Raw genomic sequence first — 18,702 nt, 5'->3', positions numbered from 1 at the left:
AAGAGAAAATAAAATATCTCACCAATCTACAAATAAGGAAAGAGATCTAATCTCTTTCTTTAATCTTTTGTAGATCTTTTACAAGAGAGATATTTTAATTTTAATTCTCTTTAATAAATTATATCTCCCACATAATAAAAATTAAAATTAAAATCCCTTTTTAATTTAATTTGGCCGGCCCCCACTAGCTTGGGTTCAAGCTAGGGCCGGCCACCCAATCTTATACCTAGGCCGGCCCTAGCTTGGTTCCCAAGCTAGCTTGGCCGGCCCCCTATTAGTGGGTATAGAAGGTGGGTATAGGTGGGCATAGTACTCTATAAATAAGAGGCTACGATAGGGACCGAGAGGAGAAATTGGTTTTGGTCTCCCGATAAAATTAAGCATCCCATGTTCGCCCCGAACACACAACTTAATTTTATCAATAATAATTCATTCCACTAGAGAACTATTATTGAACTACCGCACCAATCCCAAATTACATTTTTGGGCTCCTTCTTATTATGAGTGTGTTAGTCTCCCTGTGTTTAAGATATCGAATGTCCACTAATTAAGTGAGTTACTGACAACTCATTTAATTAATATCTAAGTCCAAGAGTAGTACCACTCAACCTTATCGTCATGTCGGACTAAGTCCACCTGCAGGGTTTAACATGACAATCCTTATGAGCTCCTCTTGGGGACATTATCAACCTAGTATCTCTAGGACACAGTTTCCTTCTATAATCAACAACACACACTATAAGTAATATCATTTCCCAACTTATCGGGCTTATTGATTCATCGAACTAAATCTCACCCACTGATAAATTAAAGAAATAAATATCAAATATATGTGTTTGTTATTATATTAGGATTAAGAGCGCACACTTCCATAATAACCGAGGTCTTTGTTTCTTTATAAAGTCAGTATAAAAGAAACGACCTCAAATGGTCCTACTCAATACACTCTAAGTGTACTAGTGTAATTATACAGTCAAACTGATACCTAATTACACTACGACCTTCTAATGGTTTGTTCCTTTCCATTTTGGTCGTGAGCTACTGTTTATAATTTATAAGGTACTGATAACATCATCTTCTGCATGTGACACCACATACTATGTTATCTACAGTATAAATTAATTGAACAACTACAACTAAATATAGACAATTTGACCAAATGTGATTCTTTATTCATAATGAATGTTTACAAAGCTTAGGCTTTCAGTATACACTCCAACAATCTCCCACTTATACTAATGACTAAGCTGCCATATTTTCTACCATACATCTGATTCCCATTCCCTCCACATGTCGATCAAAAGCTTTCGCCGGAAGGGCCTTAGTGAAAGGATCTGCCAGGTTATCCACTGATGCAATCTTGGTGATGACAACTTCTCCTCGCTTCACGATATCTCGTATCAGGTGGTACTTGCGCTCTATATGTTTACTTGCCTTATGAGCTCGTGGTTCCTTCGAGTTTGCAACTGCACCACTATTATCACAATAAATTGTGATAATTTTGGGCAAACCAGGAATCACATCTAAGTCCATTAGAAAGTTCCTGAGCCATACTGCTTCTTTAGCTGCCTCAGAGGCTGCTACATACTCAGCTTCCATGGTTGAGTCCGAAACGCATTTCTGCTTAACACTCCTCCATGAAATGGCTCCACCTCCTAAAGTAAACACATAGCCTGATGTAGACTTACTATTGTCCCTATCTGATTGGAAATCTGAATCCGTGTAACCCACAGGGAGCAAATCGTCTGCTTGGTAAATTAGCATATAATCTCTAGTCCTTCTCAGGTACTTTAATATATGCTTTACCGCAGTCCAATGTCCTTGTCCAGGGTTACTCTGATATCTGCTGACCATGCCCACGGCAAAACAAATATCAGGTCTCGTACATAGCATTGCATACATAAGGCTTCCTACAGCCGAAGCATAAGGAACTGCTTTCATGTCTTCTATCTCCTTTGATGTCTTTGGAGACATCTCTTTAGATAGAGCTATTCCATGCCTAAAAGGTAAGAAACCTTTCTTGGAATCCTGCATACTAAAATGAGCAAGGATTGTATCTATATATAAAGCTTGGGATAGACACAACATTCTTTTCTTGCGATCCCTTATTACTTTGATCCCAAGAATGTGTGCACACTCTCCTAAGTCCTTCATATCAAATTGTTTGGACAACCATACCCTTACGTCTGATAATACCTTGACATTGTTGCCAATTAACAAAATATTATCTACGTATAGTACAAGAAATACCACCACGTTTCCGTTACACTTCTTATATACACAAGACTCATCCGGACTTTGAATAAATCCATATGACTGGATTACTTCATTAAACCGGATGTTCCAAGATCTTGAAGCTTGCTTCAGTCCATAAATGGGCCGATTGAGCTTGCACACTAGATGCTCTTTGCCTTTTTCAATGAACCCTTCTGGTTGCTTCATATGGATGTTCTCTTCAAGACTTCCATTAAGGAAAGCTGTCTTGACATCCATTTGCCAAATCTCATAATCCATATGAGCAACAATGGATAAGAGTATCCGGATAGGCTTAAGCATGGCTACCAGTGAAAAAGTCTCCTCATAATCGATTCCCTCTTTCTGAGTGTACCCTTTCGTAACAAGCCTAGCTTTGAAGGTCTCTACCTTCCCGTCTGTCCCTCTTTTCCTTTTGTAGATCCACTTGCATCCAACGGCTTTTACACCATCAGGTGATTCTACAAGCTCCCAGACCTTATTAGAGTACATAGACTCTATTTCAGAATTCATTGCCTTTTGCCAAGATTCTGCATCTATATCTTGGAGTGCTTCGTCATATGTTCGTGGATCAGGTTCATGTTTACCCGGGATCAAGTCCGAAGACTCTCCCAAAAACATGAATCTTTCAGGCTGCCTTACAACCCTCCCACTACGACGAAGCACTGTCTGTGGTTGTGTATCATGTGTGACACGTGTTGCAGTCTCTTGTGGTACTTCATCTTGTACTGTTGGTACTGAAGTAGACATGTCCTCTCTAAGTTCTTCTAAAACAACTTTGCTACTGGGCTTGTGATCCATTATATAGTCTTCTTCTAAAAACTGGGCATTGGTGCTAACAATGACCTTCTGGTCTTTAGGACTATAAAATAAACCACCTTTCGTTCCTTTGGGATATCCTACAAACACGCGAACTTCTGTACGGGATTCTAACTTATCAGCATCTAGTTTTAGCACATGTGCTGGACTACCCCAAATCCGAATATGTCTTAGACTGGGTTTTCGCTCATTCCACAATTCTATGGGAGTAGAAGAAACTGATTTAGAAGGTACTAAGTTCAGAACATACACTGCTGTTTCCAGAGCATATCCCCAAAACGAATTTGGTAATTCTGAATAACTCATCATCGATCTAACCATCTCCATAAGAGTCATATTCCTTCGTTCTGCCACACCATTCTGTTGGGGTGTACCAGGTGCGGACAGTTGGGATTGAATCCCGGCCTCTGATAAGTAATTCCTAAACTCTCCTAAGAGGTATTCGCCACCACGATCTGACCGTAGTGTCTTGATACTTTTACCTAGTCGTTTCTCCACATCAGCCTTGTATTCTTTGAACTTATCAAAGCACTCGGACTTGCGGCGCATTAGGTAAATGTATCCATATCTTGAATAATCGTCTATGAAAGAGACAAAACATTCAAAACCTCCTCTTGCCTGGACAGACACACAAATCAGAGTGAACCAACTCTAACACTTCTTTGGCTCTATACCCCTTGGCCTTGAACTACCTCTTGGTCATTTTACCTTCCAAGCAAGATTCACAAGTTGGAAAATTTTCCAACTCAAATGAACTCAAAAGTCCATCGGCTATAAGCCTCTGAATCCTACTTAAGTTAATATGACCAAGCCTTAGATGCCAAAGACATGCTTGGTTCATTTCTGAAGGTTCTTTTCTCTCATTAGAGTTAGAAGATGAGTTATAAATTTCCATGTTTTGCTTTGTGGAAGAAATTGGATTTAAAGTATACAAATTGCCAACTAATGCACCAGAACAGATAATCACTTTATTTCTTTTAATAACTACATCGTTACTGAAAGAAACTGAATATCCATCTAAAAACAGTTTAGAAACTGAAATTAAATTCTTTCTAAAACTGGGTACATAAAGACAATTTCTTAAAATCAAATTTCTATTTCTACTAAAAGATAAGTAGACGTCTCCCACTGCAACAGCTGCCACCTTAGTAGCATTGCCCATGTAGACGGTAATCTCTCCTTCAGATAGTCGTCGAGTTTCCTGGAACCCCTGCAAGGAATTACAGACATGATCAGTGGCTCCCGTATCTACACACCAGGTGCTGGTAGATAACACCGCTAAATATGTTTCAACAACTAGAGTATGAGATATACCTTTGTTTTGGTTCCTACGAGGACAGTCCGCCTTCCAATGTCCTGCCTGCTTGCAGATGAAGCACTTGCCCTTCAGCTTCTTCATTCCAGCTTTAAATCCCGTACTCTGAGATTTATTCACTTTCTTTGCTGAACTAGCTTGTTTCTTCTTCTTCTTTCCTCTCGGTTTAGAAGTAGAACCATTTTCAGCATAGTGAATTTGAGCATTGTAACGAAATAATCCTTCTGCTACTTGAAGTTATGTCAGTAGTTCCGCTAATGAATAAACCCTCTTATTCATATTATAGTTCAGGCGAAACTGCTCAAAACTTCTAGGTAGCGTTTGGAGGATCATATCGATCTGGGTTTCCCCATCAATTTCTTCTCCAAGGATCTGTATCTCGTTTAGATAAGCCATCATTTTTAGGATATGATCCCTCACAGGAGTACCCTCTTGCATGGTGGCTGTTATTATCTTTCTCATGGCTTCTTGCCTAGAAGCCCTATCCTGATGACCAAAGAGTTCCTTGAGATTGTTCATAATATCATAAGCTGTTGGTAAATCCTGATGCTGATGTTGCAATACGTTTGACATTGAAGCCAAAATGTAACACCGCGCCATCTCATCAGCTTTTACCCATTTCCTATGATATTCAATCTCCTTTTGAGTAGATTCACCAGTAGGTGCTTCAGGGCACTGCTCAGTCAGTATAAATTTATAGCTTTCAGCAGTAAGAACAATGTCTAGGTTTCTTTTCCAATCTATGTAGTTTGGTCCAGTAAGTCTATTCTGTTGAAGTATGATGGACAGTGGGTTGAAAGTCATCCTAAGAATCACAAATAACTTTTGGTCAGAACTCTTAAATTTAGAATAATATTGATTCCTCAAACAATACTATTTTAAATTAACCAACACCTCAAAACACCGTGAATTTTGTATGCCACGTTAGTGTGGACGTATACAAATTCAACATTTGTAAAAGGAGGGTTTTAACCCATTAATTTTATTATCTTGTCAACCTAACTTTTTGACAAATAAAATTAATAGTTGGTATCTTTTGGTCACACAAATAATAGCAGTGACTCCGATGGGGAGGATACTATTAGGTGTGTCTAAGTGTATACCATTACTTGACACTAAGTCCATTAATAAGATTATGCTCCTTCCGTTGGAGAAAATCACACGCTCTTAATTAACTTCCTATAGTCATCCAAAAATGGAAGTCTGTTCTAGTGATCCACAAACAAGCTCATCCGTTATGGAGGAAGGCACTCAGAGCTAACGCGCAAGCTTGTTTGCATCACTTACAAACCAGTAATGGAGACCATGGGATTTATTTAAAAATCCCTCTCCCACTTAGTTATTTATAAACGAGGAATTTTAACTATGCTAGCCTACTAGTCATGTATACTAACATGCACACACAGCATAATATAAAAGCAATAAATAGAAAATCTAATTTTCAACTATTATGGCTTCTATAGTTGTCCTCCGTGTGTTGTCATCCCAAGCTGCTGCCATATTTGGCCACCGCCACCGGGTCTAATTGTCGCATCCATCTTGTTCCTTGTTCCGCTGCGCCTCTGGTCCTTAGAAGGTTCCACGCTTTGCAAGATTTGATCCACGACATAAATAGAATTTTACAATTTTGATCCTATATTCCATAAAAGAAATGTACATGTATCTAGATCAAAAAATAAAATCCTAATAAAACTAAATACAGCTCCTGCTGTATTTTTAATACAATCATGCACACACATATAAATGCCCTTGACATGTCCAAGGGTCCAATCACACACATAATATCTAAAAGCCATAATAGTTGGATCCTGCATCCACAAAGTTAGCATATCCTACTATTATCCTGCCTAAATTATGTATGACATGTGCATAATTAAACTAATACCAAATACACAGAGGCAAAACCCTAGCTCTGATACCAATTGTTGGTTGCTACTCGAAAAACCTAGAGGTTCCACTGTACAAAAATTTTGTACAAAGGTCTGAACCTTTTCCTAGCTACCATGTGTTCTTTTAAATTAAATTTTGGATCGCCTGCGGAACTTAACACGTTTGATCCAAAACTTAATCTATTCGTTCTTTTAGGTTTTGACTTGGGTCTCCTGCGGAACTTAACACGTTCGACCCAAATCACCTTAAGTTATTAATTCCATTAAATATTAATTTCCATAATTGGTTCCCAGTACTGACGTGGCGAGGCACATGGCCTTCTTGGATATGGGAGCAACCACCACCGACTAGACAAAACCTTTTATAGAAAGCTAATATTTAATTTCCTAAAATAACTTTAGGTTAACCAAAAAGAACAATCAAATCACAAGGGAAAAATAAAATAAAAGAACACAACTTCGAAAAACATATTCGAAATACTAGAACGTAAGCCTCTTGTATTTGGTATTATTTACATAAATAACTAGTATGATGCGGAAAGAAAAATTACTAGTTATACCTTGTAGAAAAATAACCTCTTGATCTTCTACCGTATTCCTCTTCTAAACTCGGACGCTGTGTGGGCAACGATCTTCCGAGATGAGAAACCACCAACCACCTTCTTCTCCTCCTAGCTAGGTTCGGCCACAAAAGAAGAAGCTTCACCAAGGAAGAAAATCAAAACACTAACCAAGCTCCAAGAGATGCTAGCTTTCTCTCCTTCTTCTTCTTCTTCTCCAAGTAGTATCCGGCCACCACAAAAGCTCCAAGGGAGAGAGAGAGGTTCGGCCACCACAAGAAGAAGAGAGGGAGAGGATGGCCGGCCACACCAAGGAACAAAAGAGGGAGAGAAATAATAGAGGTTGTCACCCATGAAGGCACCCTCACCCCTTCTTTTATATTCCTTGGCCTAGGCAAATTAGGAAATTTAATTACAATAAAATTTCCTCAATTTCCTTGACATGATTTAATTGAGAAAAATAAAATAAAATTTCCCCAATTAAAATCTTATGGCCGGCCACATCAATGAAGAACAAATTGGACAAGTTTCAATCAACAATTAAAACTTCCTAATTTGTTTCCGAAAATTTTAAAAAATAAAATTTCTCTTCAAAATCTCTTCATGGTTGATAAAAGGAAATTTCTATAATTTTAATTTTACAACATGTGAATAATTTTTAAAGAGAAAATAAAATATCTCACCAATCTACAAATAAGGAAAGAGATCTAATCTCTTTCTTTAATCTTTTGTAGATCTTTTACAAGAGAGATATTTTAATTTTAATTCTCTTTAATAAATTATATCTCCCACATAATAAAAATTAAAATTAAAATCCCTTTTTAATTTAATTTGGCCGGCCCCCACTAGCTTGGGTTCAAGCTAGGGTCGGCCACCTAATCTTATACCTAGGCCGGCCCTAGCTTGGTTCCCAAGCTAGCTTGGCCGGCCCCCTATTAGTGGGTATAGAAGGTGGGTATAGGTGGGCATAGTACTCTATAAATAAGAGGCTACGATAGGGACCGAGAGGAGAAATTGGTTTTGGTCTCCCGATAAAATTAAGCATCCCATGTTCGCCCCGAACACACAACTTAATTTTATCAATAATAATTCATTCCACTAGAGAACTATTATTGAACTACCGCACCAATCCCAAATTACATTTTTGGGCTCCTTCTTATTATGAGTGTGTTAGTCTCCCTGTGTTTAAGATATCGGATGTCCACTAATTAAGTGAGTTACTGACAACTCATTTAATTAATATCTAAGTCCAAGAGTAGTACCACTCAACCTTATCGTCATGTCGGACTAAGTCCACCTGCAGGGTTTAACATGACAATCCTTATGATCTCCTCTTGGGGACATTATCAACCTAGTATCTCTAGGACACAGTTTCCTTCTATAATCAACAACACACACTATAAGTAATATCATTTCCCAACTTATCGGGCTTATTGATTCATCGAACTAAATCTCACCCACTGATAAATTAAAGAAATAAATATCAAATATATGTGCTTGTTATTATATTAGGATTAAGAGCGCACACTTCCATAATAACCGAGGTCTTTGTTTCTTTATAAAGTCAGTATAAAAGAAACGACCTCAAATGGTCCTACTCAATACACTCTAAGTGTACTAGTGTAATTATACAGTCAAGATAAACTGATACCTAATTACACTACGACCTTCTAATGGTTTGTTCCTTTCCATTTTGGTCGTGAGCTACTGTTTATAATTTATAAGGTACTGATAACATCATCTTCTGCATGTGACACCACATACTATGTTATCTACAGTATAAATTAATTGAACAACTACAACTAAATATAGACAATTTGACCAAATGTGATTCTTTATTCATAATGAATGTTTACAAAGCTTAGGCTTTCAGTATACACTCCAACAGAGTATAGTATACAATGAAAGGTATGAGACTTTCATTGGGTTCCTTTGAACATAATGACTCTCGGGGAGAGTTTTTGATGTGTGTCAAAGAGGGAGAACATGTAGGGTTTAAGTTATAAACCCTTATTCATCCATTGGCATGGGATGAAGAAGGAAGTTGGGCTAATAGGTTAGCTTAACTTAAACATATTATCAAACATAAAAAATGGGCAGATTATTGGTGCAATCATCCTTATGTCAAGGTTGACCAGTTTAACTAAACTTAAGTGGATTCGAACTTGAGTTTCAATATTTGGACAATATGTGAGTAGAAGTCAAATAGGTCGAGACTGACTGAATATTTGACGATATGTGAGAGAGAAGTCAAGTAGGTCACAGAGAACCTGATATTGATTGGGAAGTCTTAACTAGAGGTTATGCAAGGTAAATTCCTAACTTGAGGGTTAGATAAGGCTAAAGTCCTAATTAAAGGTTAGATAGGGTAAAGTCCTAACTCGAGAGTTAGGTAACCGCAAAGTCTTAACTGCAGTTAGGCAAAAAAAAGTTCAAGTGGGTCAAGGAGGATCGCACGTTGGCAAGGGGAAGTCCTAACTGAGGTTAGGTAAGAAGAAAATCTAAGTGGGTCAAGGAGGACGACACTTAGTGATTAAAAGTCCAAAGGGAAGTTGACACGAGATGAAAAGTCAAGTGGGTCAAAGGTTGACTGAACACTTAGTGAGGAAGTCTCAATAGCTCACAGTTAATCGAATGTTGGGCAAGGGAACCCTAAACTTGGATTAAGGAAGTTAGGGTTGGGCAATCGATTGATCCTAAGCTAATCGATTAGGAGAATCTTGCGAGAACACAAAAAGGGCCTAAATCGATTGGGTCAGGCCTAAATCGATTGGGTCGAGCCTAATCGATTGGACCAATCGATTAGGGCTAGGAGTTTCACGAAGAGGAATTCACAAAAATAAGGCTACACCAATTGATCCAATCAATTCAGACAATGTTAATCGATTGGGGCAATCGATTAAGCTGTGTTTTGTTGCGAGGAGGAAGAATCGATTGAGGTAATTTATTAACACTTAATCGATTGAGCTAATCGATTAAGACATTTTTGCGAGAGAATATAGAGTTGTGGAATCGATTGGGTAATCGATTAAAGCATTCTGAATCGATTGAGATGACTCACTAGTTGATTAGGATTTGAAAAAAGAATCGTTCTGCAGGTGCACGAACGATCGGATGACGTGACAATCAATTAGGAAAAAATTGAATCAATTGGGAGACGCCAAAGAATCCTAGAAAAGAATTTTCATGGATATTTCAAAGTACCTATCACATACATCTCTAACGCTAGTTCTTGGATATTTGGAGAGGAAGTGCTGCTATATTTTCTATCACCAAGAGGCAATCCAAAGTAAGAAAAGAGCTAGTAAAGCAAGGTTCATATTGTAAAGTCGTTTTCGATTTCTTTGTAACCTAGTCTATGTTTCTTGTTTGTATTTCTTGCATTAGAACTTGTACGAGGTTTCTCCACCTCCGAAAATTTTCCGAGAAAGAGTGATTTCATAGTGGATGAGATCGTGAGAGCCGAACTCTTGGATTAGTTATCTCAATAAGGTGGAGAGTAAGTAAAATCCAAATATTAACATTGGTAAGTGTTCGTTTCAAGATATCCACTGTAAATCATCAACACGAAATGATCAAAACTATTCATCCCCTCTATTTCTCAGAGTGCCCTAACAATATTTAGATCTTCCTACATCAGCAAAATTTTTAAATGACATGAATCAGAGATATTTAACTTCTCCCTTCTAACTTGCAAGGTCCTACTCTTATTATCCCATAGCGGCTAAAATAATGTTAAAAATAAGAATACTTTTAAAAATAAAAAAGTATTGAGGTGGGATGTAATGTTTTTTATATAATAAATAAAAACGAGATGTTCTTTTGATTATGCCAATACAACAAACGCTCTTTTAATTTTTATCCTTGTTTGTAAAGAGAATTTTCAGCAATTGTGCATGATTCTCATTACAAACGTATTTGGAGTGTTTAATTTCTTGGATTCCTGCATTGTAAGCTCGATCGATAGTCTAAATACATGGGTTTGAATATGCTCAAGTATATATCTTAGCATTTTTTTTTGGTCGAATTGGTATATGGTTTAATTATTGTTGTTGTTATCCGTATTTTTGTCTTTTCCTTTTTTATAAAGTGTTTTTTTTTTTTGATAAATTAATTAGCCGTGGAATATGTGGTTGCATAGCTTGAGTGGCGTAGATGAACTCTTCTTGAATTGATATAGATGCATGACCTCTTCGCTTTTCTTTTTTCTTTTTTCCTTTTTTCTTTTTTCTTTTTCTTTTTTCTTTTTCTTTTTTTCATTATATTAATAGGTTTAAAAGAAAAGGAAGTGTGTGCTATGGATGTTGTCAATTTTTTTTCTTTATTTCTTTTTTTATCTTTTGCAAATGACTTTAATTTGTGTGGGACTAACAAAAGTGGGTTTGAATTCTACGAAATCAAAAATTCACTTCTCTAAATTTATATACTTCTTAAAAATATTTAAATATTTAAAATTATTAAAAGGCACTCTAGAATTACTATTGTTTTTTATATTCTTAATTACCCCTTCAGTTATTAAACTTGTCGACCTATTTAGTGCAAAAGATATGATAGCTTACTTTTTCATTATTCAATTTTGGCTGAATTAAGGATTTATATACAAAATTAATCATTTTTTAAATATGAATTAAAATAGTGGAGGAAAAAATAAAACTATTTGTGGGAATCGAAGTAGGTAAAATTTACCGCAATCATTATGGAATTGATCAATAAGTTTCATGATTGATGTGTAATGATACGAGGAAAAGAGTGGCCCTCTGAGTTGGGTCGAATTCATATAAAAAAAAAAAGCCAATTCATACAACGGTCAAAGTCACATATCACAGCCGGATCGATCGGATCTCAAGTCCTTTAGAGTTTATGAAATCTCGAGTTATATCAGCGTTATTCAAAGATGAGTCTCGTGTCCCTGTCGAGTGCTCTGATCAATCAAACCAAAGGTTCAATCGAACATGCTATACACACTGCCCGACTAGACCAGACTCTTTATCCAAGTATGGAGGTCGAGTGCAAGCCAAGTCCTTAAGAAGTGGCATCCCTCCTTTATCAGACCCGATCGTGCTTGCAATAAGAGTCGATCGGGCTACCAAGGGGACTCAGTCGACCTCTTCACAAAGCATATTAGGAGTCGATCAACCGAACGACTTAATATTTCCTTTTGACGTTCTATGTGACAGTTGTCAAAGGAACAAAGAAATAATCTCTGTGCAGTCTTTATAAGAGAAACTCCTACTTTACAAATCACAGAAATGGTGGATCCATTTTTGAAAAGAATGTTAAAACGTAAGAAGGGTACGTCGTTTTTTTTAAAACACATCAAGATTCAGGCATAGAGGAAAATTAACACTATAAAAGAGAGTTTCTATCTACAAGCACAAGTTCGCGAACACAATACTAGACAACCTAAACACTCAGATTTTATTGTTCCTTACTACTGTTTCTTTCGGTCACCTTCTTGACTTAAGCGTCAGAGTGTCTATGCTGGAGGCCCCTCTCTGACTCAGTTGCTAATGCTTTTTTTCTCTACTCTCTGTTTTTGACACGCAAGATCACACGATCGTCTTTGATTTCCATCTCAGAGTCTTTTTACTGTCAATATCAAAGTCATATGTCCAATATTTCATCTCCTTCGATTTCAGACAGGATCATATAAAAAATATTCTTAATACTATGCCTTTTCCCTCTTAAATTCATCTATTGAATCTGATTTGCAGGCATGCATGGAAGAACAGCAAACTATAAACGTAAGAATATTATATATTGAGCTCAGAATCAAGTTCAGACCATATATAGAAGCTAGATATCTAAAGAACTATATTAGTTCAATTGCTATGACCAAAGCAGTCCATAGCCACAAGAGTCATCCTCAAGACTCAAGTCGTAGCCACCAGCATGATCATCGACCTCACCGATCTGCGACGACCGATGATCGGAGTTGTAATTGTCAATATCGTCGAGCCCGAAGGCATTCGATGAACCAGTGAGCTCCATCAGCATGGAGTTATATCCCTCTTCATCAACGCAAGGAGTGCTGATCTCAGAGTCCAATATGGTGGCACTGCTGTTGCTCGCCCTCTCCTTTAGGAGGAGCTTTTTGGTGAGTGAAAGAACCTGATCGATCATGAGATTAATGAGAGGAAAATCCATGCTGCATATGTATGAGAAGATCGATCGAAACTAGAAATTGCATGGCATTGTTATTATATATTAATTATAATTTTGACCAGTATACGTACCTCTGTTTCCAGGTCTTCCTTTTCCTTGATCAGGCAGTCGCGATCGACCTTGAGAGTCTCGTAGATGGATCTCAAGGCCTCGTAGTCCTTCTCCAACTGCTTCGTCTTCCACCGCGCGCGGCGGTTCTGGAACCATATCGCGATCTGCCTCGGCTTCAGTCGGAGAGCCTTTGCGAGCCGAGCTTTCCTCTGGGGCTCGAGTTTGTTGTCCAGCTCGAAGCTGTTCTCGAGAAATCGAACCTGATCCGCCGTCAGCCGCCGCTTGCTTTCGTTGTGCAGGCGAAGGGAGGAGTCATCTGAGTCGTCATCGTCCCGGCCGATGTTGTCGTCCAACTCCACGGGCTTGAACAGCGGCCGCCTCATCGTCCCCGACCATGAGGCAGCTGACTCGACTTGATTTGTTGCAGAAACTTAATTTAAGAACAGAGAAGAAATTAAGATTAAATTAGAGAAGATTTTTTTTTCTAATTAAAAAAAAAAAATAACATACCAGGAAAGTGTGCTCCAGTGTACATCCTCTGATTCTGCAGCAGATTTGCAAAGTTGGAGCTCTGATCGTACCAGGAAAGCTTCCTTTCCTCCATATATTCTTTATTCTTCTTCTTCTTCTTCTTCTTCTTCTTCTCTTTTTTTTCCCCACAAAAACAGCAATCAAAAACAAACAATCTCTTTTTTAATTAATTAAAAAGCAACTTGTGGCGGAAGAAGCTGGTGATCATCACCATGTCCTTCGCTTATAGAAAAAATCTAAAGTGGCTTAATATAGATAGATAGATAGATAGATTGATATACTGGTGTAGGTGGCTTGCTTAATTTCTTCAACTTCTACTAATTGTCTGTTCTCTGGCAATTAACGAGTGAGGTTTGAGGATTTATATAGAGAATTACAAGGAAGACAAGTTGGTGTGTGTTTTCTCAATCGAGTAACAGGAGCTAGCTAGCACGTCAACTTTCTTTTGCAGCCATGATTTTCTTTCTTTCTTCCTTTTTTTTTTTTTTTTTTTTATTTCGAGAGTTTAATTTCCATAATAAATGAATCCTGTCACAAGAACAAACCACAAAGTTCTATTATTATTATTATTATTATTATTATAAGGAATATTTTCTTTATTCACGACCAAATCGAGAGCTTAATTAACGCTGGTGATATTGGGAGCAAATCACATTTAGTAAAACATTTTTTATAATATTGACAATTGTTTGCTAGATCTATCAAATTTAATAATTGTAATTTTTGGCACTAGTTCAGCCGTCTAGCCTGATCCAAATTATAATCTGAATGGAAATATGAACTCAAGGAGGGATCATAGTCAATTATCCGATTGTAATTACGAAGTATTTTTTATTGGTGTGGATCATGTGGTAAATTCATAAATATGGGGTTGTTGAATGTCAAGAAATTACAATTATTATATTTGACACAGCTGACAAGTAATTTAATATTATATGAAATACTATACCAAATGTTATAGAGAGGATTTGCTATAATTAACATTGAGAATATGATTTTTAGAAAGGCAAAATATGGGAATATAATTAAATTCTTAAAAAAATTATGGATTTATAAGATAAATATATCTCCATTAGTATGAAATTTTTTGACTAATTAGAGCCTTAAAAATAAATTTATGAAGATTTAGGCCTAAAGTTGATAATATCATATTATTATGGAAATAAGAATTTTTTTAATCATAACAAGTAATATCAGAACTATGGTCCAAATCGAGTTATGTGGATAGAATACTAATCTTAAACGAAGGATGTAGGAGCTCTCAAAGGAGTGACATTAAGCTCAAAGTTTAAGCAAGTTAAAAGTGAACAGATGTTTGACAGAAATCCTGAGAGAGTGAACTCTACGTGATGAAAAGTTCAAACAGTTAAGAATAATCGGACACTTGACAGAAATCCTGAAAAATGAATTCTAGACGATGAAATGTCTTAGAAGAAAGAAGTGATCTCAATTAATAGGATGCTTGATATGAGACTCAGACCATAAAAATAATAATAGTTTTTAGTTTTAGAAAAGAGAAGTGACCTTAATTAATAGAATAGGATGCTTGATATGAGACCCCGATCATAACAATATTAATCATAGTCCTTCGTTAAAGGGAGCAAAGATTCTTAAAAATTCAATTAAAATCCAACATTAAAAATACGAACATTAATTTTCTTCTGGCCCTAACCGAAAATAACGACAATTCAGAAATAATTTTGACTATTATATTTTTTCTAAATCATAAAGGACCACTTTTTAATTAATGATCTGTCTAAAGTGGCATCCCTTGTGCTCCGCCACCATCAACAGCATTTACACACTTGTTGCTTCTGAAAGCAAAGATAAAAATTAAAAAATTTTAAAAAATTACAAAAATTTAAGGGGAAATGTACTAGGATATTAATCTCTGTTTAATATACAAAAATTACAATATCAGATAGAAAGCATCCTTGCTTTCTATCTAACCTTCCTTTACTTAATCAAAAGTGAATCTCTCTCTCTCTCTCTCTCTCTCTCTCTCTCTCTCTATATATATATATATATATATATATATAGGCATCACACCTGTTTAAGTTATTTTTCTTCATATTCATTTGAAAAGATAAGATTTAATAAGATAAATGAATGGAATGGAATGGAATGTTCATCTATCATTGAAAAAATTGACCAAAGGAGAATGATGAGTCACTTGCACAATTAATTTGGGAGAGTAGTTAAGTGACATGTGGAAAGAGAGCGAGATATGATTCAATCATTTGACTTTGCTAGTTTGATATTATGTCGAAGGGTCCCTAAATTCAAAGGAATGGTTTAGAAGGAATTTGTATGTAGAATAATTTAGAAGGATTTTCATTTTGTTTATGATGATTTCTCTTGGTATTTTTCAAAAAAAAAAAAATAATTCAAAGTATAAAAAAATCTTGGTGGTGTAGAAATTTTAGTAATCCTAGCTACTTGCAAATAGGAAATTGAATACAAAGATTAGACTTGGTTGAATATTAGTTGAATTTTTTGCATGAATGCTTCTAAAGTTGATTTGGATTTCAAAATTTGATTTGAATTCAAGTTGAGGTTTGCCCAAAGTAGGAGTATTTTTTGTAAGTTTGATAGAGTCCAAGGTTACATGATCAAGCAATTTACATGAGTTAGATTGAATGATGAAGGAACAAGAAGTTGATTTTGTCTAAAACAGTGGTCGTTTTTATTGAGTTTTACAAAGTATTCTAAGTTGATTTTTGTCGTATTCTAATACTGTATTTTTAGTTAATTTTTAATATTAGACAATCAAATATGATTTTTTTTTTTAGTTCATTTGAAACTTGATTTTAGAATTTTGTTGATTGTGCAACTGGGTTTCAAAATTTTCAAAATAGAGATATTGAGCAAATAAAAATTGACATGTTTCTAAAGAAATTTATTTAAATAGATGTAAAGAAATATTAAATAAGTTATAACTTTACCAACTTTTGTTCATTCAATTCATATACCTTAAAAAAATTATATTATCTTATATAATTTTTTATTAGCCCTGATACTATGATCCATTTACAGTCCACTTGAGCACTGTCATTATCATTAGTTAGTCTTTTCTTGATGATTTGAATGATTCATTCCACTCTAAATGAATTCAAGGATTGATTCATTTACATTTCATTCCACTCCATCATATTAAAAGAAATAATGAGGTACATTTGTCTACCTCTTAGGGTTTAATGAGTGAGATCATCCCACTTAGATAAAATAATCTTCTCAGATAATAATAGAAAATGAATTTTCTCTTATATTATAGATGTTGTTTTTACAATTTCTTGCTTTTCTAATCTTCCTTGATTCTCTTTAAAAACTGATTAATTTTTAACTAATATATATGATACGGCGTATTATGAATGACCTCATGGATAATATGGGATTGATAGTCAAGATCATATGGTGGCTAAAAGTTAGGGGAGGTGACAAAAATTAGGTCGAAGAGTGCGTATCCAAACGGACCATTTGCTTCGAAACTTAGTTCCCCACGCCTCTTGGTCATCGCTCATGGTTCATAGCCCATCGAGTTCAAGTGTCGATCGAATACAGACTCAGCTCCCATGACGCTCGGTTGGTCCAAGCGTCGGTCGAGCCCCTCAGGGCTCAGTTCCTCACTTTTTTTGCTACGACTCCTAGTCTACCCTGGTCGGCTCAAGCGTCAGTCGAGCCTCTCAGGGCTCAATCCCTCACTTTTCCTGTGCACTGCTCTCAGTCTATGTCCGATCGACTCAAGTGTCAGTCGAGCCCCTCAGGGCTTAGTTCCTCACTTTTCCTAGGCACGGCTCCTAGTCTACGCCTAGTTGACCTAAGCACTGTCGGGCTCCTCAGGACTCAGTCCCTCACTTCTCCTGAGCAAGGTTTCTATCCTACACCCGGTCGACCCAAGCACCGGTCAAGCCCCTCAAGGCTCGGCCCCTCATTTTTTCTAAGCACAGCTCTCAATTTACTTTCAGTCGACCCTAGTGCTGGTCAAATCTCTAGGGAACAACACTGTTAGAGAATCATAACTTATCAAAGAATAACGGTCGTTTGTCAAAGAATCTGATACTCTACTACATGCATGTCGCAGAACCTTCCTTCATCCAATGGAAGTCCGTCGTACGTCCTCCATCATCTGATATCCGACATTCCCTCACACCTCATTATGGTGGAGGTTATTAAAGGAAGTATAAAAAGGGAGGTCCTCTCCGTTGGCCAGGTACGCGCGCACATACACATCTACTGCAGTACTACTATTCATCTACTTCTTACAGTTTTCACTTTGTGCTCTTGAGTGTCGGAGGTCTGCATCAGGAACCTCTTCCCTGGTTCTCGCTCTGACGCTCTCTTGTGATTTGTTTGTGGTATGCGCAGGATTGGGGGTACCATAGGCAATTGTCTCCCCTTGCTCCGTCAGAGGGTGAAAAAATTGCAACACTTCCACCGGTTCTAGATCTAGGTCCTCTCCCTCTCAATAATATCGATTTCGTCATCGACTCTTATCCGACTTAGTTTCCGGACGGAATTAAAAGTGGAACACGGGTGAGAAATTATTTTAAAATTACAAATCAAGATCATCTCTGTGTCGACTTTCCATGCAAATATAAATAAAAAATTTCTTTGTTGATCTGCATATTTTGTGATATTTTGACTGTCGAATCAATTTTCTTAAAAAAAAAATGACAAAATTGAGTGATCAAATTCATATATCACCCTTTTTAAGTGCTCTCTTTTACTATGGCCAATAGAAAACATCCAACACGACAATCTAGCAAAGTTAATATATTTCAGTCAAAAAGAAAGAGTAGTTTAAAAAGATTTTTTTAAATCATTTATATTATCCTCTTTCATAGTGGAAGATCACTCTTAATGTATTGTTTGTTTGTTTTTTTTTGTCGAGCTTTAGATGAATATCCTAATCGAGCGGTGCCAATTAATTCGATTTTGTTCTTTTTTTTCTATCCAGTCACGTACGTAGACGAATTGCCATGCAGTGCATGCATGTCCACGTCCAGGCCAAGTTAATTAAATATCGCCATCCGTGTGCATGGGCCAATTACGTTACGTTACGTTACGCGGGCGAGGAAGTAAAACGCCACACGAGTTTTATAACCTTCGCACGAGTGAG

At 36.6% G+C, this 18,702-nt stretch overlaps 1 protein-coding gene across 1 annotated transcript; it reads right to left on the bottom strand.

Annotated features, from left to right (window-relative positions):
* Positions 1–12,569: 12,569 nt before the first annotated feature.
* Positions 12,570–13,914, bottom strand: LOC121993707 (homeobox-leucine zipper protein HAT5-like). Its single transcript, XM_042548054.1, has 3 exons — positions 13,563–13,914; positions 13,073–13,482; positions 12,570–12,947 (listed from the first exon to the last, which is right to left on the bottom strand). Exons 1-3 carry the CDS (start codon positions 13,654–13,656, stop codon positions 12,666–12,668), a joined length of 786 nt encoding a protein of 261 aa, XP_042403988.1. The 5' UTR covers positions 13,657–13,914; the 3' UTR covers positions 12,570–12,665.
* Between the last annotated feature and the right edge of the window lie 4,788 nt (positions 13,915–18,702).

Source organism: Zingiber officinale, chromosome 6A (assembly GCF_018446385.1).
Source record: "Zingiber officinale cultivar Zhangliang chromosome 6A, Zo_v1.1, whole genome shotgun sequence".
Lineage (NCBI taxonomy): Eukaryota > Viridiplantae > Streptophyta > Magnoliopsida > Zingiberales > Zingiberaceae > Zingiber > Zingiber officinale.
Note: the sequence above shows the minus strand (reverse complement) of the source record. Positions and strands in the feature narration are given on the sequence as shown.